This window comes from Labeo rohita, chromosome 7, assembly GCF_022985175.1.
Source record: "Labeo rohita strain BAU-BD-2019 chromosome 7, IGBB_LRoh.1.0, whole genome shotgun sequence".
NCBI lineage: Eukaryota > Metazoa > Chordata > Actinopteri > Cypriniformes > Cyprinidae > Labeo > Labeo rohita.
Window position 1 is genome coordinate 32,251,126 of NC_066875.1, and position 24,746 is coordinate 32,275,871.

The 24,746-nt window shown below is 35.9% G+C and overlaps 4 protein-coding genes across 5 annotated transcripts; 1 reads left to right on the forward strand and 3 right to left on the reverse strand.

Moving 5' to 3' along the window:
- LOC127168103 (retinol dehydrogenase 11-like) lies at nt 1-5,022 on the reverse strand. The gene is made up of 7 exons (XM_051114666.1): nt 4,840-5,022; nt 4,237-4,377; nt 1,857-2,048; nt 1,598-1,759; nt 1,185-1,301; nt 907-1,111; nt 1-555 (listed from the first exon to the last, which is right to left on the reverse strand). Exons 1-7 carry the CDS (start codon nt 4,913-4,915, stop codon nt 459-461), a joined length of 990 nt encoding a protein of 329 aa, XP_050970623.1. The 5' UTR covers nt 4,916-5,022; the 3' UTR covers nt 1-458.
- Nucleotides 5,023-8,969: 3,947 nt separating this feature from the next.
- On the reverse strand, nt 8,970-13,672 carry LOC127168101 (retinol dehydrogenase 11-like). 2 transcript variants are annotated; one of them, XM_051114664.1, is made up of 7 exons: nt 13,463-13,671; nt 13,109-13,249; nt 11,955-12,146; nt 10,494-10,655; nt 10,169-10,285; nt 9,545-9,749; nt 8,970-9,202 (listed from the first exon to the last, which is right to left on the reverse strand). In XM_051114664.1, exons 1-7 carry the CDS (start codon nt 13,536-13,538, stop codon nt 9,106-9,108), a joined length of 990 nt encoding a protein of 329 aa, XP_050970621.1. In that variant the 5' UTR covers nt 13,539-13,671; the 3' UTR covers nt 8,970-9,105. The 2 variants fall into 2 exon arrangements, with proteins under 2 accessions (XP_050970621.1, XP_050970622.1); XM_051114665.1 differs by lacking the exon at nt 10,169-10,285 and having other exon boundaries at nt 13,463-13,672.
- An 803-nt stretch (nt 13,673-14,475) lies between these two features.
- LOC127168104 (retinol dehydrogenase 12-like) lies at nt 14,476-18,895 on the reverse strand. The gene is made up of 7 exons (XM_051114667.1): nt 18,727-18,895; nt 18,296-18,436; nt 16,861-17,052; nt 16,603-16,764; nt 16,202-16,318; nt 15,566-15,770; nt 14,476-15,182 (listed from the first exon to the last, which is right to left on the reverse strand). The coding sequence occupies exons 1-7, from the start codon at nt 18,800-18,802 to the stop codon at nt 15,086-15,088; spliced, it is 990 nt and encodes a 329-aa protein (XP_050970624.1). The 5' UTR covers nt 18,803-18,895; the 3' UTR covers nt 14,476-15,085.
- Nucleotides 18,896-20,767: 1,872 nt separating this feature from the next.
- Nucleotides 20,768-22,769, forward strand: tmed3 (transmembrane p24 trafficking protein 3). The gene is made up of 3 exons (XM_051116088.1): nt 20,768-21,041; nt 21,309-21,554; nt 21,641-22,769. Exons 1-3 carry the CDS (start codon nt 20,898-20,900, stop codon nt 21,872-21,874), a joined length of 624 nt encoding a protein of 207 aa, XP_050972045.1. The 5' UTR covers nt 20,768-20,897; the 3' UTR covers nt 21,875-22,769.
- The last annotated feature ends 1,977 nt before the right edge of the window (nt 22,770-24,746 follow it).

A 24,746-nucleotide genomic window follows, 5' to 3' on the forward strand; every position in this document is an offset into this window, starting at 1 on the left:
CAATTTTATTCTAAGTCATTTATTGTCTTTATTTCATTATTCAAAAATAGGCTTTGTAAAAATGTTAGCCTGTATTAATATTACACGCAGAATTTAACTGTGATGCATGGCATCAAATTACATAAGTGCTGGCAATGAAATCTGTTTTTAAAATTTAGATCAAATGTCTATTTTATAGCTATGCACAATGGCTATAAAAAGATCACATGAATTATTTAATGCTTAAATTCACAGTTCATATAGCAGTTTATCATATTGCATAGGCATTTTGTTATAGAGCCGGCCTCATCCTGCACACTGAAACTTTTCTACATTCTTACTCAAACTGGCTGTCTATACTTTATATAAAGTAAGCAGATTTAATAGTCTGCAAATTTGGAATGTCCAATTTACACAGGAAAATGTGACAAACTGCTTTTTAAATGAAGAGAGTGATTTTCAGTGCACAAGGTGTTGTCTCAAGCCAGGCCCACCATGGAAGCACTGAGATCCCACAGTCTGCGAGCTGCAGCATCATCTCTAGCCTGGGGAGCTGCCTCTTTGAGTGCACAATCACTGTAAAACAACCAAAAGAGAGAAATTAACCACAGCCTGAAATGATTATGACTGAACAGCAATGGTCAGATTACAATGTGTGAATAAAAGCTTCAAAAAAGTTTGTTGTGTTCCATTTTGAACTTAAATGATGATGACATCTATTGTAAAACAAAGATCTGTGTTTCAAGTTGTGTTAATAACTTATAATTTGTGTCAGTATATGATATGGAAGAGGTGATACATATTAAATATTGCTGGCTGTTGCATTGCCAACTTTAGTTTGTGTACACATATTACAGGCCTTGATGAGCAAAATCCTAAAATCTTACTAGACTGCATTTAACACACTTGACAGAAAAAGCTACTGACCTGTAGTAAAGGCCGCTGGTATTCTTCAGACTCTCATCCACTGCGCAGTAGATGGTGGTCTGTGCACCCTGCCAAGGTGTTTTGACAACGAAATAAAGGGGCATGAACAAAATCCTTTTCCACAAAGGCAGAGAAGGGAAAAAGTGCCGTCCAAGCTCAGTATGGATCAGCCCAGGATGAAGAGCGTAAGTTGTCACTCCTGTGCCTAAATGATGTACAGGGACAGTTTGAAAGCAGAGTGTTTGAAAGTGTTTTTGTGTGTGCACATGTGTCTTTACCTTTCAGTCTGGTAGCTAGTTCCCGAGTGAACAGGACATTGGCCAGCTTGCTCTGTCGATAGCTTACCAATGTATCATAGTTTTTCTCCAGATTTATATCATCAAAATGAATCTTGCCTGTTGAACAGAAAACAATTTGAAATATATCAAAATACTGAAAGTACCAAATAACACTGTGAATGTATTTACATTGTAAATAATACATACAATACATTACCATCAAAATTGTGTATTTTTTAGGTGTTTATGCATATTTTATGCCCTACAGTGGTAAAACAGAATAACTGTACATTTTGTCAAAACAAAGCATCTTGTCAGGATAAGGAGTACAATTACTGCTTGCAATAATTTAGAAAATAAAGTGTTTTGTTATGACTAATTCAGTTAAACACATGATATATGGGCTTCCACACCTGTCTCATGAGCCAGGCTGGAAACATTGACAATGCGGCTGGGTGCTGATTTCTTCAACAACTCCAGAAGTAAGTTGGTGAGCAGGAAATGACCCAGGTGGTTCACACCAAGCTGCATTTCAAAGCCATCTTCTGTCTTCCACTGTGGGCACATCATTATCCCTATTTGCAGATAAAAAAAACTATATAAATATATAAATGCATAGATATAAACCCTGTGTTCATGCACATGCATTATAATCTGGCTGGCATTCCTTACCAGCATTATTAATGAGAATATCCAGTCTGTCTTCAGTCTGATGTACATCTTTGGCCAGAGCTCGGACAGACCGCAATGAGGTCAGATCAAGCATCTTCACAACCACGTTGCCATTTCCACTCCTCTTCCTGACCTCTTCTGCTGCTTTGTTGGCTCTGCCCATGTCTCGGCAAGCCAGGATCACCCTTGCACCTGAACAATGGAGGTTTATCAACTGTTTTTATGACTAGCCATAAATCCTTAAATCCTTTGCATCAGATGCAAAGTTCACTTTTACATGTTGTTTGAACACAAATGTGTGTTGGCAGTGTGTGTACATCTACCATATAATGAAAAAAGTCCACCCAGTGGTTTTTAATTAATCTGTAAACATAATTTCCCCTTTTTCAAATCAAGCCATTCTCAGCTTCTTGTCTATGTGACGTCACACATACAGAGGCTGCTCCCATGATAGTTTGATTGACTGCCGCCCTGAATGAGCTGTAACAGTCCGATCGCCATTGTTTCGATCCCGGAGCAGGGACGTAGACAAGAATGGCTTCTAAAGCGACTGACCTGTTCTGTTGTTGGATGTAATAATGAACATAGTGGTCATCATTTACTCCCGACATCTGATCCGCTGAAGATGCAGTGGATTACATTTCTTTGTGAATGGAATGTGCCTCCCGATCTACATATGTCCGTCTATGTTTGTGTGAATCATTTGTGATCCAGCTTCACTTACAGCAGAAGTGAGTATAAGGTTTTTTTATGAATCTTTGCAATTAACTTTCCTAATAACATAGGGGTTAGCAAATTTAGAGGCTAAACGCAGCTAAATGTGGCTAAAGTAAACAGAGCAGGGCTCATACAGAAGAGAGGGGCGGGGTGAGCAGAGCTCATTTGCATTTAAAGGAACATGCAACAGAACTGATGATTTCTGCAGAGCTGATTTTGACAAGGTAAAAAGGGTGTTGTTTTACACTACCACTGAGAAATTTTAACCAGAGTATGTTATAGACTAAAAAAAAAGTTTGCAAACAAAAATGAAAGTATTGAGAAAAAATAAATGTTTTTTGCAAACACAAATTAAAAATTGCAAAAAAAAAAGTAGTTTTGCAAGAAAAAAAAGAAGCTTTGCAAACAAAAATAAAGAATTGCAAAATATAAATGAAGCAGTGTAAAAGTAATGATTTTGCAATACATATTTTCCATGGCCATAGCTATTAATTTACTTGCAATGCTGCTTTTATTTTGCGTTTTAGACAAGTGTGAGTTTGCAATACCTTTTTTTCCCTTTGCGTGTCACCTTTTTGTGCGTTTTACTTTCTGCCATTGTTTTGACTCCATAGACGTGATGAAAATTCAGGACAATTGAGGCACTTGAAGGAGTTCAGAAACTGTGCCAAAGACAGTGCACTCATTTTACTTATGAATGGGAGGAAGTGCAACATGCAGATTAGTCCCACCTTCTAAATAAAAGGTAATCGGTCATTACGTCACTTAAGAACTGCACGTGCATTGAGTGGTCTAGATTGAAAAATATGCTTCTTTAATGATGCTTGAGAATAATAAAGACAATTTATAAGACAGCTGTTGTTAGATTTAATTTAAATTTAATCGTAAGCTTGGTAAACAGCTTCGAAGAATCTGATGTCCTTGCTGAAAAAAAAACAAACAACAGACCCCATCACAAAATTTGTAATGGTTTTACTAGTTATAATGGGATACTGTAATGGACCCTGCAGGTCTGTCGGTGGCTTGTTATAAACACTAAATCCTAATGAAATGTGTCCCAAAACACACTACAGAAAACCATTTTTAACGGTTTTAATGGTTAAAAGTTGATCGTTTGTAATGGTATTTGGAGTGGAAACCATTAGAATTTCTGTGATTGTTTCTATTGTTTTTTTTCAGCAGGGGTTTCCCTGTTCAAAGATAGGAGCTGTACTTACATGACCGACTGTACTTAGCTGCCTTTGAGGCATTTCAAAAATGTTTGTGAAGCGTTGCCTTAAATGGACTTTGTGCTGATATAGAGATATTCTCAAAAACCCTTGGAAGTGTACTTTACGCTTTGTAACTTTGCAGATCACTTTTAGCTGCACAAACAGCAACATCGAGGAAATAGAAAATGTAAAAAAAAAAAAAAAGGATGACATGATTTTTTTTTTTTTTTACATCACACACATTTAAGCTTTTTAATGGAAATCAGATTGGCTAACCCTATAACGTGTTTTGCAAATTGATTTAAGAGGCTGTAATTTTTTGTTATCATCTTGGACATCCCTACTGAGACATTCATATTACAAAATAGGCTTACTACTATATATACTTGACCTCTCATATGATGCCAGTTCTTTAAAATAACATTTTCAGAGCTCCATTCAAATGAACTGACCTCTCTTGGCCATGTCCACCGCTGTCTCTTTACCGATACCAGTGTTGGCTCCTGTTATCAGAACAGTTTTGCCGTCCAAGCGGGCTTTGCTGCGGCAGAGTCCCCCGGCCCGCCATCTCCGCAGGGCAAAGAGCCCGACACCTACCAGTACAGGTGCAACATTAATGCAGCATCATCACCTCACCTCTAACCTACTCTCCTAACCTCGGTGCATTTGATAAGTGCAGGCAAAGGTCATCCAGAACATAGGAGGCCTATATAAACTATCATTACAATAAACATAACATGGTCCACATCTTTTAATTAATGAAATCCTATGACTTCTTCTTTTACATGTTACGTGAATTGCAATAATCAACTGTTCATGATTACTGGGAAATGAACACACAACTATTTCTAAACTAAGCACAACTAGAAAAAAAAATCTAAACTAAGCACAACTAGAAAAAAAATCACTTTAATAATAAATTACATTTCTGTTCCATGACGCATTCAGATTTCATTAGTCATTTTCTGTATGCCTGTAACCCTCAGTTTTTTTGTTAACGTGGGAATCCACAACCAGTTTTAAAAATGCAAACTAATGATTTTACTTTAGCCTACCCGTCAACAGGACTGCTGTGACCCCTGCAGGGTGTTCTTCCACAAACTCCTTCACTGACTTTGTGTAGTCCTGCATTATTTCAACTGCTAGATACTCCTTCAACTGTGTAGTTGTAACATATGGAAGTCCAGCTCCTTCTGCAGCGAACGTTTCTGCAGTATGGCCGCCGCCCACATTGTAAACAGGAAAAATGTACTTCGAAGTAGGTTGGGCAATACCACTTTTTGTTTTTCGATCCGTAAGCTGCACCGTATCTACCCCTAAAAGAGTGCATTAGTTTCATAAGATATAAAGTATGCACTCTTTAGCAATGGTAGATAAGGTACAAAGTTAACTTTGAGTGTAACATATGATAATTATAGTAACCATGTTTTTTTTTTAATTATTAGTACAATTTATTACCATATTTAGGGCCCGAGCCCTAAAAGGTCCTTCTGAGGATTATTATTATTATTATTATTATTATTATTTATTTATTTATTTATTTGTCAATGTTTTGGGGGATTTTGAGGCCCTTAACATACACGAAAACTCTTGAAACTTTGCACACATGTTGGAATCTGCAGCCATCAGGGCCGGACAGAGTTTGATATGGGGGGGGGGCTCTTTAGCGCACACCGTTTGACCTACAGTTACCAAAATTCATACACATATAGACCTCATCGGGCCAAACAATTTTCGTGCTCACAGTCCCTGCTTCGCCTAACAGAACTCAGCTATTCAAGGTTTTGTGAAAAATGCGTGCTCTGGAATATGCGATACTCCTACTAGGGCTTTTTTCAGATTGCCACCAAACTCTGTCAACATCATCTCAAGACATTGGGGATGCTAAATTGCCAGGGGATTTTTGATATCTCGAACGGTTTGGCCGTGGCGAGGCGACAAAATTATGGCGAGAAATGAGAAACAGTAATAACTACTGCACACATTGTCTGATTCTGATGAAACTTCAGGAGTTTGTTCGTTGTATGATGCTGATCACATACATAGATGTGACTATTAAGAGTCAAAGTTATAGCGCCACCAACTGGCATCAGGAAGTGTGTCGTTTTCAAAATGCTTTTAAATCAGCCTCTTAATTTTATTCGATTTGCTTCAAACTTCATCAGAATAATGTCAAAACACGGCCGATGAGAATCTGTAAAGGGGTCGTTGATACATTAAATACTGTTGCCATGCCAATGTGTCAAACTTTAACATTTTTTTCCTGTGTTTTCGGGCCACTTAATAGGCTTAGATTTTCATGAAACTCAACACACACATCAGTATTAATATAGTTAGACACTGGCAAAGGCTCATAAATGAGCGTGGAGGAGGCGCTCTAGAGCTCTATAGCTATAGCGCCTCCTTTTGTCAAAAGTTGGGGGGTTAGTTTTAGCTACAGACACCAAACTTGGTATGTATATTGGTCTCATCAAGCCGGACAACTTTCTAATTTACACCCATTAGCTGCGACCAACAGAAAGTCTGCTATTTTGATTTGAATGTGGATTTTTGGAAAAATCAGGCTATAAATAAATTCATACTCCTCCAAGCAGGAATAAGTAGTTTACACCAAACTTTGTCAACATGATGCCAACATATTGAAGATGTTAAATTGCGAGCGGATTTGGGATATCTTGAAAGGTTGATTTATGGTGATTTATTAAAATAGCAGTAAAAAACATAACCATAATTTTAAAATGCAGCGCTCAAACACTTCAAAACTTTTTACATACATAAAACTAGTCATTCTGAGAAATAAATGCCTACTTCCATCGATGTAAAATAGTCTACTAAAAACAGAAAATTAAAAAACTATTAAACATCTGATCTTACTCTAACTCTCTCACTCTAACACTGTGTTGGGGGATGGGATTAAGTGTGTGTATGTGTGTGTGTAAGTGTGACTGGGGGTAGTTGAATGGCTGTGTTTGTGTGTGTGTGTGTGAGAGAGAGAGTGCATTTAAAGTGCATTATCCTAACTCTTCACAACTTTTTACATATGAAAAACAAGTCATTCTTAGGAAATATGTTTATCATGTTTTCAGAGACCGCAAAAACATTTGAAATATCACACTTGCAAACTGGCAGATGAAGACTGTAATACCAAGGATGAACACAAGATGACCTCATAGGATAAGGAATCTTTTTAACTCTAAGCCTATCTTAGTCTCATTGTATCAGAATGACTTAATGATTTTAACCCTTTCATTGCTGTAACCCTTTAATCCAAACGGGTGCAAGGATACTGTTAATGCATGTGCCCACTGGGCACCGTTTTTCTGATGGCACCAGGGTGCCGGTTGCGCTGGCGGCGAGGGCCTGTCATTGCTGCTTGCAGCTATATTAGTAGTAGTAACCATGATACATTTGGGGTTACAGCAGTTTTACTACAAATAGGAGAGGGGTATAACTGCAGCCTGGAGATCTCCAAAACTCCAAAACTCCAAAACAGGGTGGGCGCTCCAAAATAGGGCGTGGCTTCCTCCCTTTGACAGACAGACACATGACACGCATGCGCAATTTTCCCCCCCAAATCCACTTCAGCGCAAACTCCGCACAGCTGATTTTAAAGATTTTATTGGATGTGTCAATCACAGTGTTGATTTCCTACGCTATGCTACACAAATGCTAACCCCTAAACCTACCTCACACCCTACCCTAACCTTAACCAGTGAAAGTGACTGCACAGGGGGATTGGCACTGAATAGCGTGGCAGATAAAGAGTTAATAAGATTATGCGATATGAGATCGCCGGGCTGTTCTGTAACTCCCCAACCGGAACTCACCGGAAAATTGGACTTTTTTAGTTACTGAAGCCAGAGCCAATGGGGAAAGTCTTTTGCGCAACGAGGCCCCGCCCCATTTTGGAGATCTCCAGTCTGCAGTTTTACATACTTGGCAAATAGCCTACTACTGAAGTGTGGTTTCTGTAATAAAACCATGGTTATTTTTGGTGAAGTGCTGCTAGTTGTATTCCTATAGGCAAAACTTTAGCACATTTTTTTCTGACAGATTTATTAAAAACAATTAGAGAATATAACACACTCCATTTAAAATGTGAAGATTCAATTTAAATAATTTAAAAATTTGATTGCACAATAAATTTAATTGCAGAAACTAGCCTAATTGTAATTAATGTTACATATAATCAATGTTACAAGTGATTGATTGGTTCTGTCTTTCAGTATTTGTGTATGTTCAGATGAGCAAAATTACAGATTAAAAACACATTAGGATCGATCTTTCCAATACAACGTCAATATCAATACTTCAGGGATGATTTGCTTAACATTTAATGGTTTATATTTGTTTATTTATAACAAAATTTCAAATAAACTCTCTTTATGTAAGAGGAAAAGAATTTAAAAACTTCTGAAATGCGGTTCATGTTGTACTTCAACTTTTATAAAATGCTCTTTACCTTTACCATAAACTCACTCAGGCTTTCATTTTACAGAGGGTAATGTTTCATGTAATGTCTTCATTTCATAATTTAAAAAATAAGCTTTGTAAAAATGTTAAACCATATTCATATTGCACACAGAATTCTATCATGACACATGGTATCAAATTACACAAGCTCTGGCAATAAAAAAATATGATCAAATGTGACCCTGAACCATAAAAAACAGTCGTAAGTAGCAATATACCAACAATACATTGTATGGGTCAAAATGACCAATTTTTATTTTATGCCAAAAATCATTAGGATATTAAGTAAAGATCATGCTCCATGAAAATATTTTGTACATTTCCTACTGTAAATATATCAAAACTTAATTTTTGATTAGTAATATGCATTGCTAGTAATTAGTAATATGCATTTGATTAGTAATATGCATTGCTAAAACTTTATTTGGACAACTTTAAAGGTGATTTTCTAAATATTTTGATTTTTTTGCACCCTCAGATTTCAGATTTTCAGATCTCAGTATGTATAAATATGTATTTAATAAGATTTATCTTTATGACTGGTTTTGTAGCCAGGGTCACAAATGTCTAATTTATATAGCTATACACAATATGGCTAATATCATTACAGTATATAAAATCTTACTAATTATTTAATGCTTAAATTAACACTTCATGTTACAGTTACACATTGCAGTCATTACTGAAACTCTACTTACCTACATTCTTACTCAAACTAATTCTCTGTACTTTATATAAAGTAAGCAGATTTAATAGTCTGCAAATATGGAATGTACACTCCACACAGGAAAATGTGACAAACTGCTTTTTAAATGAAGATAGTGATTTTCAGTGCACAAAGTGTTGTCTCAAGCCAGGCCCAACATGGAAACACTGAGATCCCACAGTCTGCGAGCTGCAGCATCATCTCTACCCTGAGGAGCTGCCTCTTTGAGTGCACAATCACTGTAAAACCACCAAAAGAGAGAAATTAACCACAGCCTGAAATAATCATAAAAGCTTGATCATAAATTATCAAAAGCTTTTTAAAAAAAAAAAGTGTAGAAAAAGTTTGTTGTTTTCCATTTTGAGCTTTAATGATTATTACATCCACTGTAAAACAAAGATCACTGTTTCAAAAAAAAATTAGAGTCAGTATGTAATATCATGAAAGAGGCAACGCATATTAAATCTTGTTGGACATAATTTTAATTTTGGTTTGTTTACACCTCACAAGCCTTGATAAGAAAAATCTTAAAACTTTACTAGATTGCATTTAACACACTTGTCAGAAAAAAAGCTACTAACCTGTAGTAAAGGCCGCTGGCATTCTTCAGACTCTCATCTACTGCGCAGTAGATGGTGGTCTGCGCACCCTGCCATGGTGTTTTGAAAAGCAAAAAAAATGGCATGAACAAAATCCTTTTCCACAGAGGCAGAGAAGGGAAAATGTGTCGTCCTAGCTCAGTACGGATCACCCCAGGATGAAGAGCGTAAGTTGTCACTCCTGTGCCTAAAAGATATACAGGGAGAAAATTGAAAGCAGCACATTTGAGCGTGTGTGTAGTTGTGACATTGTGATGTTTCAGTACTGTAGGAGTGAGAAAGTTTACATTAGTAAAGACCTAACAGACCTTAGTCAGGGTAGCGTCATATTTAATTTTTGACAGGAATGTAAACAAGGCTGTAAAGGACACGAGTACAGCCCATTCAGTGGACTGTACTGTTTGAAACTATGCCAAATGTTCAGCTAATAAACTGTCTATCAGAAAAAAAACTTTCTATAGACAAAAACATGTGAATTGTGAAAATTTTATGATCTAGGACCTTTATACAGTGTGTGCCACTGTTAAGAGTGTAAATCCCTTACAGCCTCATTTCCATCTGTGTTAAATTCAATATAGCGTAACTCGATTAAGATCTATAGTTTACCTTTTAGTCTGACAGCTAGTTCCCGGGTGAACAGGACATTGGCCAGCTTGCTCTGTCGATAGCTTAAAAATGTATCGTAGTTTTTCTCCAGGTTTATATCATCAAAATGAATCTTGCCTTTCCAGCAGAAAATAATTTTAAATATTATTGGAATCAAAATACTGAATGTGCCAAATAAACAATGGTAAAACACAATAACTGTATTTTCAGTGAAAACAGTCAGGGAACTAGATAGGGAGCACAATTACTATTTGCAATAATTTAGAAAATGTGTTTTGTTATGGCTAATTCAGTTAAACACATAAAGATACATAGGCATCCACACCTGTCTCATGGGCCAGGCTGGAAACATTGACAATACGGCTGGGTGTTGATTTCTTCAACAAATCCAGGAGTAAGTTGGTGAGCAGGAAATGACCCAGGTGGTTCACACCAAACTGCATCTCAAAGCCATCTTCTGTCTTCCACTGTGGGCACATCATTATCCCTGTTTGCAGAAAAAAAAATGTAATTATATATATAGTCATGGCCAAAAATATCGACACCCTTGCAATTCTGTCAGAAATGCAGCCCTTCTCTCAGAAAATTGTTGCAAATGTTTTGGTACTCACATGTTTATTTTTTTTTTTGTTTGCAGTGGAACAACACAAAAAAACAGAGAAGAAAAGTCAAATCTGATACAATTCCACACAGAACTCAAAAATGCACTGGACACAATTATTGGCACCCTTAACTTAATATTTGGTAGCACCCCCTTTGGAAAAAATAACTGAAATCAATCACTTCCTGTAACCATGAATGAGTTTCTTACATCTCTCTACTGGAATTTTGGACCACCCTTCTTTTGCAGACTGTTCCAGGTCATTCAGATTTGAAGGATGCCTTTTCCCAACTGCTGTTTTGAGATCTCTCCACAGGTGTTCTATGGGATTCAGATTTTGACTCATTGCTGGCCATTTCAGAACTCTCAAGCGCTTTGTTTGTAAACATTTCTGAGTGCTTTTTGAAGTGTGTTTCAGGTCATTGTCCTGCTGGAAGACCCATGACCTCTGGTGGAGATGCAGCTTTCTGACACTACGTTACACCCTAAAATTCTTTACTAATTATCAGATTTCATGATACCGTTCACACAGTCAAGGCATCCTGTGCCAGAAGCAGCAAAGCAACCTCAAACCATCTTTGAACCTCTACTATGGTTGACTGTAGGGACTGCGTTCTTTTCTTTGAAGGCCTCGTTTCTTCTTCTGTAAACTGTGCCATGATGTCCTTTACCAAAAAGCTCTACATTTGTCTCATCTGTCCTCAGTACGTCCCCCAGAAGGATTGTGGTTTTGTCACATAAGTTTTGGCAAACACCAGTCTTGCTTTTTTATGCCTTTGTGTCCTCTTGGGTCTCCTACCATAGCATATAATGCCCACACCTGTTACTTGCCACAGGTGTGTCTAAATACAAATTACAGGAGCATCACATGCTTGAAAGTCAATTATTTCTTACTATTTTGACAAGGTGCCAATAATTTTGTCCAGTCCGTTTTTGAGTTCTTTGTGAAATTTTATCAAAAAAAGCTTGACTTTTCTTCTGTTTTTTTTTTGTGTTGTTGCCGTACAAACAAAAACAATAAGCACATGAATACCAAAACATTTGCAATTGGAACAATTTTCTAAGAGAAGTGTTGCATTTTCCGACAGAATTGCAAGGGTGCCGATGTTTTTGGCCATGACTGTATATAACTGCATAGATATAAACCATGTGTTCATGCATTATAATATGGCTGATATTCCTTACCAGCATTGTTAATGAGAATATCCAGTCTCTCCTCAGTCTGATGTACATCTTTGGCCAGAGCTCGGACAGACTCCAAAGAGGCCAGATCCAGCATCTTCACAACCACGTTGCCATTTCCACTCCTCTTCCTGACCTCATCTGCTGCTTTGTTGGCTCTGCCCATGTCTCGGCAAGCCAGGATCACCCTTGCACCTGAACAATGGAGGTTTATAGAGGTTATGTTGTCTCTTGGCACAATGCAGGGATTTTCTGCAATCATCAAGCCTTCAACAAATACAACAGTATTACAAGGCTTATATGGACTCTCTTGCTGATCACAAACGATTCCACGAAGGTGTGCCATTAGCCTACAAACGGGGCCATTTTAGTGTGGTTTGATCCCTTCAAACCTACTGCATATACCATTAATGCGTCTGTTCAGTTTAAACACAAAATACAACACAGAACATGCTTTAAATACCACTTTTTGGGTAAAAGCAAACACATTCTGTTGCTACTATATTACTATGGCAACAACAAACAAATTATCGGTTTGTTTTTATTATCTCCGTGGGTCTCAGATACTGCGTGTAAGTCATCATGAAATGTTTATTCTTAAGATGTGTTTATAAAGTCTTGCCAGTTTGAAATTCTCATATACAGTGTTCTGAGTGCACAGAGCAGACTGTTTTGCATCAGCTGTCAAATACATAAACACACCCCAGTCTGCATGTGTATCAATATATTAGATCTGTAAAATGGAGCATCTTGGACATGGTGACAACGCAACCAGGCATCACCCACAAGTATTTATTTATTTTTATTTTTTTGCATATACTTTGTGCAGTGAATATTTAAATGAGTAAATGAATGATAGCGTGACGTATGATTCCTGGAAGAAAAAAAAAACCTCAGGACAAATGAGGAATTTGAGGGAGTTTAGAAACTGTGTTTAGAGAATAATTCATTTTGGAGTGGACTTTATGCTTTGGAAGTTTTCAGATCTTTCTCATGCACAAAAAGCAACATCATGCACTGAAGAAAGTAGGGAAATTTTTTTTTAAATAGTATTAATATTTGTTTAAACTTCTGTAAATCAAGGTCAGTTTTTGCCATGTTACAAAACGCCGGTTCTTTAAAATAACATTTTCAGAGCTCCATTAAAATGAACCGACCTCTCTTGGCCATGTCCACCGCTGTCTCTTTACCGATACCAGTGTTGGCTCCCGTTATCAGAACGGTTTTGCCGTCCAAGCGGGCTTTGCTGCGACAGACTCCTCCAGCCAGCCATCTCCGCAGGGCGAAGAGCCCGACACCTATCGGTACAGGTGCAACATTTCGTTTCTTTTATTTATTTCTTTACATTTTACAGGACTTGCAATAACCAGCTGTTTGTGGTTACTAAAAATATTTGCACTCACAAAACTTTTACATTTACAAAAAATTGTTAAGCTCAGTTTTAAAGTGCTTTATGTTTACTTATTTTTCGTTGTCGTAAAAATGCAAAATATAATTTAACTTTAGCCTACTTGTCACCAGGACAACTGTGACCGCTGTATAGTGTTCTTCCACAAACTCCTTTACTGCCTTTGTGCAGTCCTGCATTATTACACCTGGTAGATTCTTCTTCAGCTGTGTAGTTGTGACATAACCTCTCCAGCTCCTTCTGCAGTGAGGTCAGCGACAGGTCGGCGCTCTCACGCTACACAGGAAAAGTGTACTTAACTTCTGGAGTAAACACAGTGGAGTCACATGCGCCAGTCTCGGATTTCAAAATAAGAGTCTTGTTGAGTTGGTTGTATAAATGAGGCTGTGCACTGCAGAAACGACATGAATCAATAGTTCATATTTTTTAAAGTAATTAATAGTGTTGGCTTACGGTCTGATTTACTACTGGAGGATGATAAAACGTCGAAAAATGGACTTAAATTGACAGACGTTCCCCTGCATTGTTTTGAACCCAGCTAACAATTTTTGGTTCCCAGAACGTTCTGAGAATGTTCGCTTTTGGTTCCCAGAACATTCCCAAGAATGTTCCCTGTTGGTTAGCCAGGAAAGTTTTCTTAACATAAATAGAATGTTCCCTGTAGGTTAGGGGAACATATCGGGAACGTTCCGGGAAGGCTCTCTGTAGGTTATAAAAATAAAACCTAAAAATAACCTACAGAGAAACGTCCATAGAACGTTCTCATTTGGTTCCCAAAAGAATAACCAAACAGGAAGCATAGGGCACGTTAGGGGAATGTTCTATGTTTGCTGGGAGACCAGAAGATCATATAGATTGGTAAGGAGAAACAATATTTACTGTGAGCTTAATCAAAGTAAATGTTTAAATATTGATTTTTCACGGTGAATAAATTCGCATTTATACATGAAAAACTGCCTTTATATAAAAATATACCTTTATAAGTACATTTCACACTCATCAAGAGTAATTCTTAGATTCACAAACTTGGCAAATTAGTAAAGTGTTTTCCTAATGCTGACTTGATTAACATGATACTTACTTGATGACAATGATACTTATGGCTTAATGAAAACAACACCAAAGTTTTAAGTTCTGAATGTGTTTATTTCTAATGAACTTTAAATACACTGTTTATGTCCAATGAAAATAATTTTTTAAAATTCCAATTTTATTCCACAACTGTTCATGTTGTACTACAGCTTTTATAAAATGCTCTCTACCATAAGCTTTCATTTTACAGAGGGTAACAATTTAACTGTCTTATTTTCATCATTCAAAAATAAGCTTTGTAAAAATGTTATCCAACACTTATATTACACAAAGAATTATACCATGATACATGGTATCAAATTACACAAGCACTGGAAATGAAATGAAATTAATTTTTTAATAGGTCAAATGTCTAATTTGTATAACTGCATACACTATGGCTAATAGTGTTATGGTATATAAAATCTTGCTAATTAATTAATTTAAATTCACACTTCATACTGCAGTTATACAGTGCAGTCATTATAGACACAGAAAGTATATTTTCCTACATTCTTACTCAAATGGGCTCTCTGTACTTTATATAAAGTAGGCAGATTTAATTTACAAATATGGAATGTTCACTTTACACAGGAAAATGTGACAAGCTGCTTTTTAAATGAAGATGGTGATTTTCAGTGTGCAAAGTTTTGTCTCAAGCCAGGCCCACCATGGAAGCACTGAGATTCCACAGTCTGCGAGCTGCAGCATCATCTCTAGCCTGAGGAGCTGCCTCTTTGAGTGCACAATCACTGTAAAACAACCAAAAGAGAGAAATTAACCACAGCCTGAAATGATTATGATTCAACGCCAATGGTCAGACAACAACGTGTGAATAAAAGCTTTTAAAAAAGTGATTAAAAAAGTTTTTTTTTTTTTCATTTTGAACTTAATGATGATGACATCCATTGTAAAACAGAGATCGCTGTTTCATGTTTGTCAATAACTTGTAATTTGTTGTCAGTATATGATATCATGGAAGAGGTGACGCATATTAAATCTTGCTGGCCGTTGTAATCCTAACTTTATCTAACTTTATTTTAGTTTGTGTAGACCTATTACAGGCCTTGATGAACAAAATCTTAAAATCTTACTAGATTGCATTTAACACATTTGACAGAAAGAAGCTACTGACCTGTAGTAAAGGCCGCTGGTATTCTTTAGACTCTCATCTACTGCGCAGTAGATGGTGGTCTGTGCACCCTGCCAAGGTGATTTGAGAAAGTAGACAAAGGGAATGGCTAAAATCCTTTTCCACAGAGGCAGAGAGGGGAAAAAGTGTCGTCCTAGCTCAGTACGGATCACCCCAGGATGAAGAGCGTAAGTTGTCACTCCTGTGTCTAAATGATATATGGGGAGAGAGTTGAAAGCAGTGTGTTTGAGAGAGTGTCTGTGTGTAGATGTAACAATGTGATGATTCAATACTGTAAGAGTGAGAAAGTTTTCATTATAGACCTTAGTCAGGGTAGCATCATATTTAATTTTAGAATGGAATGTAAACAAGGCTGTGAGGCATACAAGTACAATGCATTTAGTGGACTTTATTGTTTAAAACAATGCCAGATGTTCAGCTGATGAACTGTCTTTTAAAAAAAATGTATTAAAAAATCTATAAAACAGTTTTGAAAGTTGTAAAAAATTATATCATCTGGGACCTTCATACACTGTGTGATATTATAAAGTTATAAAGACATTTACCTCTAATACAGCCTTGTTTTCATCCGTGTTAAATTCAATATAGCGTCTAACCTGATTCAGGTCTGTAGTTTACCTTTTAGTCTGGTAGCTAGTTCCCGGGTGAACAAAACATTGGCCAGCTTGCTCTGTCGATAGCTTACTAATGTTTCATAGTTTTTCTCCAGGTTTATATCATCAAAATGAATCTTGCCTGTCAAACAGAAAATATTTTGAAATATTATTGGAATCAAAATATTGAATGTACCAAATAAACACTTAAAATGCATTTACATTTTAAATAATACATTACCATCAAACTTATATTATATATTATATTTTCTTAAGTATTTCTGTATATTTCATGCTCAACAATGGCAAAACACAATAACGGTATATTTTGTCAAAACAGAGCATCTTGTCAGGGAACTGGATAGGGAGTTGCAAAAATTTGTTATGGCTAATTCAGTTAAACACATGATATATGGGCTTCCACACCTGACTCATGGGCCAGGCTGGAAACATTGACAATACGGCTGGGTGCTGATTTTTTTAACAAATCCAGGAGTAAGTTGGTGAGCAGGAAATGACCCAGGTGGTTCACACCAAACTGCATCTCAAAGCCATCTTCTGTCCTCCAATGTGGGCACATCATTATCCCTATTTGCAGATAAAAAAACTATATAAATATATAAATGCATAGATATAAACCATGTGTTCATGCAGATGCATTATAATCTGTCTGACATTCCTTACCAGCATTATTAATGAGAATATTCAGTCTGTCTTCAGTCTTTTGTACATCTTTGGCCAGAGCTCGGACAGACCGCAAGGAGTTCAGATCAAGCATCTTCACAACCACGTTGTCATTTCCACTCCTCTTCCTGACCTCTTCTGCTGCTTTGTTGGCTCTGCCCATGTCTCGGCAAGCCAGGATCACCCTTGCACCTGAACAATGGAGGTTTATCAACTGTTGAAATGAACAGCCATAAATCCTTAAGCAAATACAACAGTACTACAAGGCTCTTACACACTGTCTTGCTGACCATGAACATTTCTAACCATAAAAGTGTACCATAACAAACTGGGTCATGTTAGTGTGGTTTGATAAAAGATGGATTGCATAATTAAACCAGTTTTATCTTCCCCAACCATTTTATTTATCATCCTTTTCAAACCTCATTATAAAAGGAGCGTACTGAATATCAAATACTGATTAGGTTAATAATAGAGTCTCCTTAAATGATCTAACCAGCCTGTTTGTGAAATGCTATTTTTTAATAGTTAATGCTAACTTTTTTAATGCTAACATTTTTAAAAACATTAAGTGTTTAATTCAGACCAAAAAGCAGAGTTGAATACACTAGAAATGCCTAAGTGGTGTGAGTGTCAAACTTCAACTGCAAATCAAATAATGAAATAGTTTTGTTAGAACTTTGTCCTTTAAATCAAGGTCAGTTTTTTGCCATGTCATGATAAACAAAACATTAAACTCCTTTAGACTCTCATGACAGCTTCAAGGTTGCAAGTTTTCCTTTTTTAATACGCAACCCTGGACCACAAAACCAGTCTTATGTTGCAAGGGTATATTTGTAGCAATATTCAAAAATACATTGGATGGGACATATTTTTCTTTTACGCCAAAAATCATTAGGATATTAAGTAAAGATCATGTTCCATTAAGATATTTTGTAAATTTTCCACCGTAAATATATCAAAATTTAATTTTTGATTAGTCATATGCATTGCTATGAACCTCATTTGGACAAATTTAAAGCTGATTTTCTCAGTATTTTGATTTTTTTGCACCCTCAGATTCCAGATTTTCAAATAATTGTATCTTGGCCAAATATTGTCCTCTCCTAACAAATACATCAATGGAAAACTTATTTATTTAGCTTTCAGATTATGTAAAAATCTCAATTTCGAGGCATTTACACTTAAGACTTGTTTTGTTGTCCAGGGTCACATTTCGCATTTGAGCTTTTTTAGTGAAAATCAGATGGGCTAACCCAATAATTTGTTTTAAACTTGACTTAAGAGGCTATAATTTTTGTTATTATCTTGGACAGCCCTACTGAGACATTCATATCACAAAATAGGCTTGCTATTATATTATACTCCTCATCTGATGATAGTTCAAGCAATAATTTAAAATAACATCTTTAGAGCTCCATTAAAATGAACCGACCTCTCTTGGCCATGTCCACCGCTGTCTCTTTACCGATACCAGTGTTGGCTCCCGTTATCAGAACAGTTTTGCCGTCCAAGCGGGCTTTGCTGCGACAGACTCCTCCAGCCAGCCATCTCCGCAGGGCGAAGAGCCCGACACCTAAGTCACCAGTACAGTTAATGAGCACAGGCAGTCATACAGTACGCAAGAGGCCTATATTAAGAGATATATTAATATCTTTTAATATTTCTAAACTGAGCATGACTCGAAAAAAAAATCTCTGTAGTAATAAATTACACTTTTGTTCTTTAACGCATTCAGATTTTAATAAAGGCATTTTCCACGCTTGTAAATCTCAGTTTTATAGTGCCCCATGTTTACTTATTTCTTGTCGTGGTAAGCCACAACCAGTTTAAAACATACAAAATAATGATTTAACTTTAGCCTACCAGTAACAAGGACAACTGTGACCCCTGTATAGTGTTCTTCCACAAACTCCTTCACTGCCTTTGTGAAGTCCTGCATTATTACACGTGGTAGATTCTTCTTCAACTGTGTAGTTGTAACATAAGCTGTCCCGCTCCTTCTGTATCGAAAGTGTCTGCAGAAAGGGCACCGCCCCCACACAAAACCGGAAAAGTGTACTTACTTCTGAGTAAAAACAATGGAATCACGTGCTCCGGTCTCGAATTTCAAAATAAGAGTCCGAGTCACAGACGCAACAATCATCAATAGTTTTATAATACATTGCAACGATTTAGTAGTGTTGGCTTACAGTCTGATTGAAATTGACAGACTGGTGGGTAGAAAAATACTGTCCACTTAATATAAGTAAATATTTTGCATATATATTTCTCACATAGGATAAACTGGTTTTATGTCTCCTTGGCTTGAAATGTTTGAAAACACCTGTCTTAGTAATTACTAATAAAACTGTTTGCGGCACAGCCATTTACATAGTCTTTGTATGGTCATTGTAATTGCTATAGCCTAATAGTTTTTGGTTGGGTATTTCATGAGACTTTCTATTCAGGTGAGGGAATGAAATGTGGGTGAGCACATGTGTGTGTACATAACCTTGCACTACATAGCAAGTTTAAGGCTCTAGGCTATTTTTCTTTCTAGTCAATGAAAAAATAACAGAATGATTAGAAAGGTCAAATATTTTCAAGGCTGTGTGGAAAATCAAATATTTTGAAATAAGGATCACATGCTAGCAAGCGTCATTTAAATTTGTTGTTGTTTGGGTATACAACATTAAACAAAGAATATTTCAGATTATAGTGAAAAGCTGAAGTATGAATATAAATATATGACCACAAAACCAGTCATAAGGGTCAATTTATTTATTTATTTATTTTAAAATTTAGATTTATACTTCTGAAAGCTGAATATATAAGCTTTCTGTTGATGTATAGTTTGATAGGATAGGACAAAGATACAACTATTTGAAAATCTGGAAAAATATTGAGATATAAAATATTAAAAACGAAGATATTAAACATTGAGATATTTTTACAGTAAAAAAAAAATAGCAAAATATCTTAATGGAATATGATCTTTACCTAACACCCTAATGATTTCTGGCATAAAAGAACAAGTGGTAATTTTGACCCATACACCCTGGTGAAAAAAGCAGCATATGCTGGTAGCTATGTTTTGATGCTGGGACGCTGGTTAGGTATGCTTTGATGCTGGTTTAAGCTGGTCTTTTGCTGGTCTATGCTGGTCCTTGACCAGCAACATGACCAACATGAACCAGCAAAGGACCAGCTTAAACCAGCATCAAAACATACCTACCAGCATATGCTGTTTTTTTCACCAGGGCAATGTATGTTTGGCTATTGCTACAAATATATCTGCGCTACTTAAGACTGGTTTTGTGGTCCAGGGTCACACATTAACTTTAAGACTTCAGATTTGTTAAATGGCTTCTTTTGGTCTACGCTTAATGTGTTTCCCACCCCAGTTTTGGACACTTTATAGACATCAGAGCATGAAAACGTTCAACAATTGTTCAAGTGTACACTACCTAGTTTATATACTGAAAACAGCTTTGTTTTGTCCAAAGTAATATGATATTATAAAACACCATGAGGTAAGAACTGAATGTTATTGCTTTCTCTACTGCCACCTACTGATAACTGTTCATTGGACTACAGCGTACGTACACCTCAGCAAGGAAATCGCATATATTTATTGATATTAATTATGTACAATTTTAAAAATAGAGCCTAACTATAAATACCAGTATATGGCGTTTCGCCAAATTTGTAGATTATTTCTACATTTCTAATTATTTATACATATTAAAGATCTACTATTACAACAGTGCAATATCGTATATCACGTATTATTTCCAATTTCGGATCATAAAATGATCTACTGTAATAAAAAGCTGCCTGCTTTCTCTGGACAAATCACTGACTTGTAATAATCTTTATTTTGAAAATTAAAGGGACAAGTAACCCGGAAGTATCCTGTCCTCCCGCCACGTCAGTGGTGTTTAGCTTCAAGCTGTCAAGTGCCTGAGAGCGTTCAGCAAATCAGTTGTAATTCAATGAAGGAGGCTTTCTGTGAATTTTAAAGAATAATTTAAGTTTTCCTCCACGTGAACACCATGAGATACCCCTTTCTTTTAATTTTGGCTGTGTACATTGCCTTTGTAAATGCCACCGAATTAACTTTTGAATTGCCTGATAACGAGAAACAATGCTTTTACGAGGACCTAGAGCAAGGAGCAAAGTTTGATATAGACTTTCAGGTAATTGTGTCAACAGCTGTTTTTAGTACATTGCTTATCTGCTTCAGTTTAGTTGGTGGCATATGTTAGAAAACAAAAGTGACTGTCTTTCTGGATTATCGTTATTTAACATTTGATTGATTAGTTTGTATGGCGCACAAACAAATATCACCATGATTTTGTGGCTTAAGAACCTGTTAAACATTGTTCAACACTGTTAAAACATTGTTAAACAACTGAAAATACCATGTGTGCCTTATTAATATAAATACTTTTCTTTCCTCACAGGTGATTGCTGGAGGAAACTATGATGTGGATTGTTTTGTGACAGATCCACTGAATAATATGCTGTATCAGGAACGAAAAAAGCAATATGACAGCTTTTCCCATACAACAACCATGAAGGGCGTGTACACGGTCTGCTTTAGCAACGAGTTCTCAACCTTCTCTCACAAAACTGTTTACCTGGATTTCAGAACTGGAGAGGATGACAGATTAATGCCTGACACAAACCGAGCGACAGCTCTCACACAGGTGAGAAACACAAACAGCATTCACTCTTACATAGCATGCACTGTGCATATATGCATTTGATATGAACCTCTGAATAAATTATGCAGATGGAGTCAGCCTGCCTGTCTATCCATGAGATCCTGAAAGTGGTTTCGGATTCTCAGACTTGGTATCGTCTTCGGGAGGCTCAGGACCGAATCAGGGCTGAAGACCTGAATGATCGTGTGCACTTTTGGTCCATTGGGGAGACCATCATCCTGTTTGTGGTCTGTATTGGCCAGGTGTTTATGCTTAAAAGTTTCTTCAATGAGAAGAAAGCCAATGTTGCCACCAGCACATAGACCTAGGTTTCTATTCTGCTGCCTTCTCTCCGTTAATAAGCTGATTAATCAGTCTGATCTGCAAGCAGCCAACCAAAAATGACCTCTTTGTCAAACAAAATGCCTTAATTACAAAGTAATGCACTAAAAGCTATGTAGAGTTCAATATCTTGCGTAGTATTTTCAAATTGGCCTCTATGTGCATTGTTCACTATAGCAGTAATGAAAATTGACCTGCTGCACCAATATTCTGTTGTTGTTTTTTTGTACAAGTGGTGTTTTGTGAAATTTCTACTTTGTCCACTTTAGGTTTGTGCACTTGTCAACATATGTCTTAACATCTCAACATGCATATGTCTTAACATAGACTTTATATAGAAAAGAAAGAATAGTTTTGGTGGTTTGAGTTTTGGTAATCATGCCAATATGATAATGAATGTGTTGAACCTCTATTTTTCTATTCAGCAAAGCCCTTCTTTGTTTATCCCACATTCAAAAGGGAAAAATTCAAAAATGGTGAATAATTTGTAAATGTAGATGTATCTGGCAAAATATGAAATGCTTATTAAAATTCATAATTTTCTTACCCCTTAATTAGAAACCCTGTCTAATTGCAAGTGCCAATTGCATGCACATCATTACTTATTCCCAACTCTGTTACTTTGGGGATATTGAACAAGGGCTTGCACATAATTTTTGACTATAACTAAAACATCAACTTAATGTGCAATTCATAGACATATTACATATTTTTGGGATATTTGTTACAAACATTTTTCATTTTGTATACCTCAGCCTAAGAAGTTGAATTGATTTGTGACATTTATCGATTTATTATGTAATGAATACCATAGTGAGTTGTTTATATTCCTGCTTTGTGTTAATTGACTAATTAAAAAACAAAGTTTTGAACTGATTTTATGTGTCATTGTAATATCAAACAATTACAGAGAAGTGATTATCCAAAGTAATGGATAAGAAGATCAGCTTGATGCCAACTGTTTGCATTTGAAATAAGTCTCACCAACATTACATTTTAAAAAACTCATAATCAGACTACAGTTACCTTTTTATGGATTACATGATTGCATATTATTTATACAATAGCAATAAATTATTCCTCTTTTTCATCTTTTAAATGTTCCTTTCTAAAATAGCCTAATGCTTATATCCACTTAGAAAGTCTTCCAGTTTTGTGGACATGGCAACACATTTGACCATTGGATTTACATAAAGCGGTTCAGTGTTTCAGTATTGCATTAACTATGGATGAACACATTAATGTTTATTTGAATTATTACTCTGTAGGTGATTTAACTATGTATCTTTAGTATGTATCTATGTCTTCAGAAGGCTTTTGTCTTTCAAACACATTAAAATGCACAAATTCATGAATTCACAAACTTTCACCTAATATATTTACTTGAAGTACCCCTGAGATTTTAAAAGAAATATTTTAATAATTATTTTTTTAAACGTTGACGTTAAAGTGCACTATCCGAATTTAAATCGTTATAATTCAGGAATGCTTTGGAATACAGACCTAAGGTTGGTCTATTAAAAAAAAACAAAAAACGAAAAAAACAATTGACAGATTATTGATGAAGTGGAATTATTTCAGAAGTGGAATTATTTTAAAATATTAAAGTATCAAAAATGTATAGAAGTTTTAATTTACTGAAAAGAAAATGCACTGTTTTTATTTTTATTTAAAATAAATATTTAGCCAAAATTGCTATAAATTAAAGCATTGTGTCTAAATAAGTTATGATCCAAATTTAAAGTTGATATAAAAAAAATAGGTTCCTGTGATATTTTATTTAGGGCGTCATATCATAAACAGCCACTGGGTGCCATGTAAATTCCATTGAATGTTTTGGATGCACTTTTCTGTCACGAATGTCTCTGTCAATATTACTCTTACCACAAAATATGGAATCCTGAGACTCAGAACCTTTCTAACAATATCTATTCTGTCAAGATTATAAAAAGTTTTAATTGTAAAATATCATAATACATTTAATAATATGACACTTGGCACCGCCCACTAAGGGGAGGAGACCGCCAAAATATTTTAAAATACCATTTCCTTTGTAACACAATGCCCGATTTAAACATGGTTTTCACAGGATGAATTCTGAGGTGTTAAGTGGCCCACACTTAAGGGGTTCTCTGATGCTGGTTAATGGTTACATGACATGCAGGTAAAAAAATTAAATATTTAATTTTTTAGTAGGCCTAAATGTTTTATTTTGATTGATTTCATAACGACATTTTAATTTAACATTTTCATGATTTAATTAATTACTAGCTTTTTTATTAAACTCAGGAACCCCTGCAGTTCCTTCACAAACCCCACTGGGAAATCTTGACGTAATATGTTTAATGCACTATAACAATGAATGAAATATATTTTCTTAATCTTTGTATATCAACAGGGTACAAAATTACCCTATTTAATACAAAGCGATAAACGAGATAGGTCAAAAGTAATCTAAAAGTACTCTGATTAGCTATATTAACTAAAATGTGTAATGTAATGGATGACGTTACTAACTACTTTTCTTTCTTTGAGGGAGAAAACCTGTGATTTTGAAGGGAAAAAATCGAGATATCATTTATATCAGAGAAAAAACTCATCAATGTGAATTTGATCTGGAAATACCTGTTTTGCACATGCAAGACCATCAAAACTGTTGAAATATTAATAATAATAATAATAATAAAGAAAAACACTTTTATTTTCTCCTTGGTTGTGTGCTATCATAGTGTTCTTTCTCGGATTTTTTAATCGGTGTTAATGATTCTCCAGAACACAAATCTTCATCTAAGCAGTTATGAGCATCGACTGGCTTCCAGTTTATGAATACATTCCGCCTCAGCCCTCCCCAGA

Bases quoted from the DNA above. Each gene is read 5' to 3' on its own strand.
- LOC127168103 (XM_051114666.1), bottom strand. From the start codon at position 4,915: ATGCAGGACTACACAAAGTCAGTGAAGGAGTTTGTGGAAGAACACCCT. The intron at 2,049-4,236 runs GTCAGTTCATTT...TCCATTGTTCAG, and splicing joins GGTGGACATGGCCAAGAGAG to GTGCAAGGGTGATCCTGGCT. The intron at 556-906 runs GTCAGTAGCTTT...GTTGTTTTACAG, and splicing joins ACCAGCGGCCTTTACTACAG to TGATTGTGCACTCAAAGAGG.
- tmed3 (XM_051116088.1), top strand. From the start codon at position 20,898: ATGAGATACCCCTTTCTTTTAATTTTGGCTGTGTACATTGCCTTTGTA. The intron at 21,042-21,308 runs GTAATTGTGTCA...CTTTCCTCACAG, and splicing joins AGTTTGATATAGACTTTCAG to GTGATTGCTGGAGGAAACTA. The intron at 21,555-21,640 runs GTGAGAAACACA...TAAATTATGCAG, and splicing joins GAGCGACAGCTCTCACACAG to ATGGAGTCAGCCTGCCTGTC.
- LOC127168104 (XM_051114667.1), bottom strand. From the start codon at position 18,802: ATGCAGGACTTCACAAAGGCAGTGAAGGAGTTTGTGGAAGAACACTAT. The intron at 18,437-18,726 runs GTAGGCTAAAGT...CTGGTGACTTAG, and splicing joins CACAGTTGTCCTTGTTACTG to GTGTCGGGCTCTTCGCCCTG. The intron at 15,183-15,565 runs GTCAGTAGCTTC...GTTGTTTTACAG, and splicing joins ACCAGCGGCCTTTACTACAG to TGATTGTGCACTCAAAGAGG.
- LOC127168101 (XM_051114664.1), bottom strand. From the start codon at position 13,538: ATGCAGGACTGCACAAAGGCAGTAAAGGAGTTTGTGGAAGAACACTAT. The intron at 10,656-11,954 runs GTAAGGAATATC...TTCTGCAAACAG, and splicing joins TATTCTCATTAACAATGCTG to GGATAATGATGTGCCCACAG. The intron at 9,750-10,168 runs GTAAACTATAGA...TATATCTTTTAG, and splicing joins ACTAGCTGTCAGACTAAAAG to GCACAGGAGTGACAACTTAC.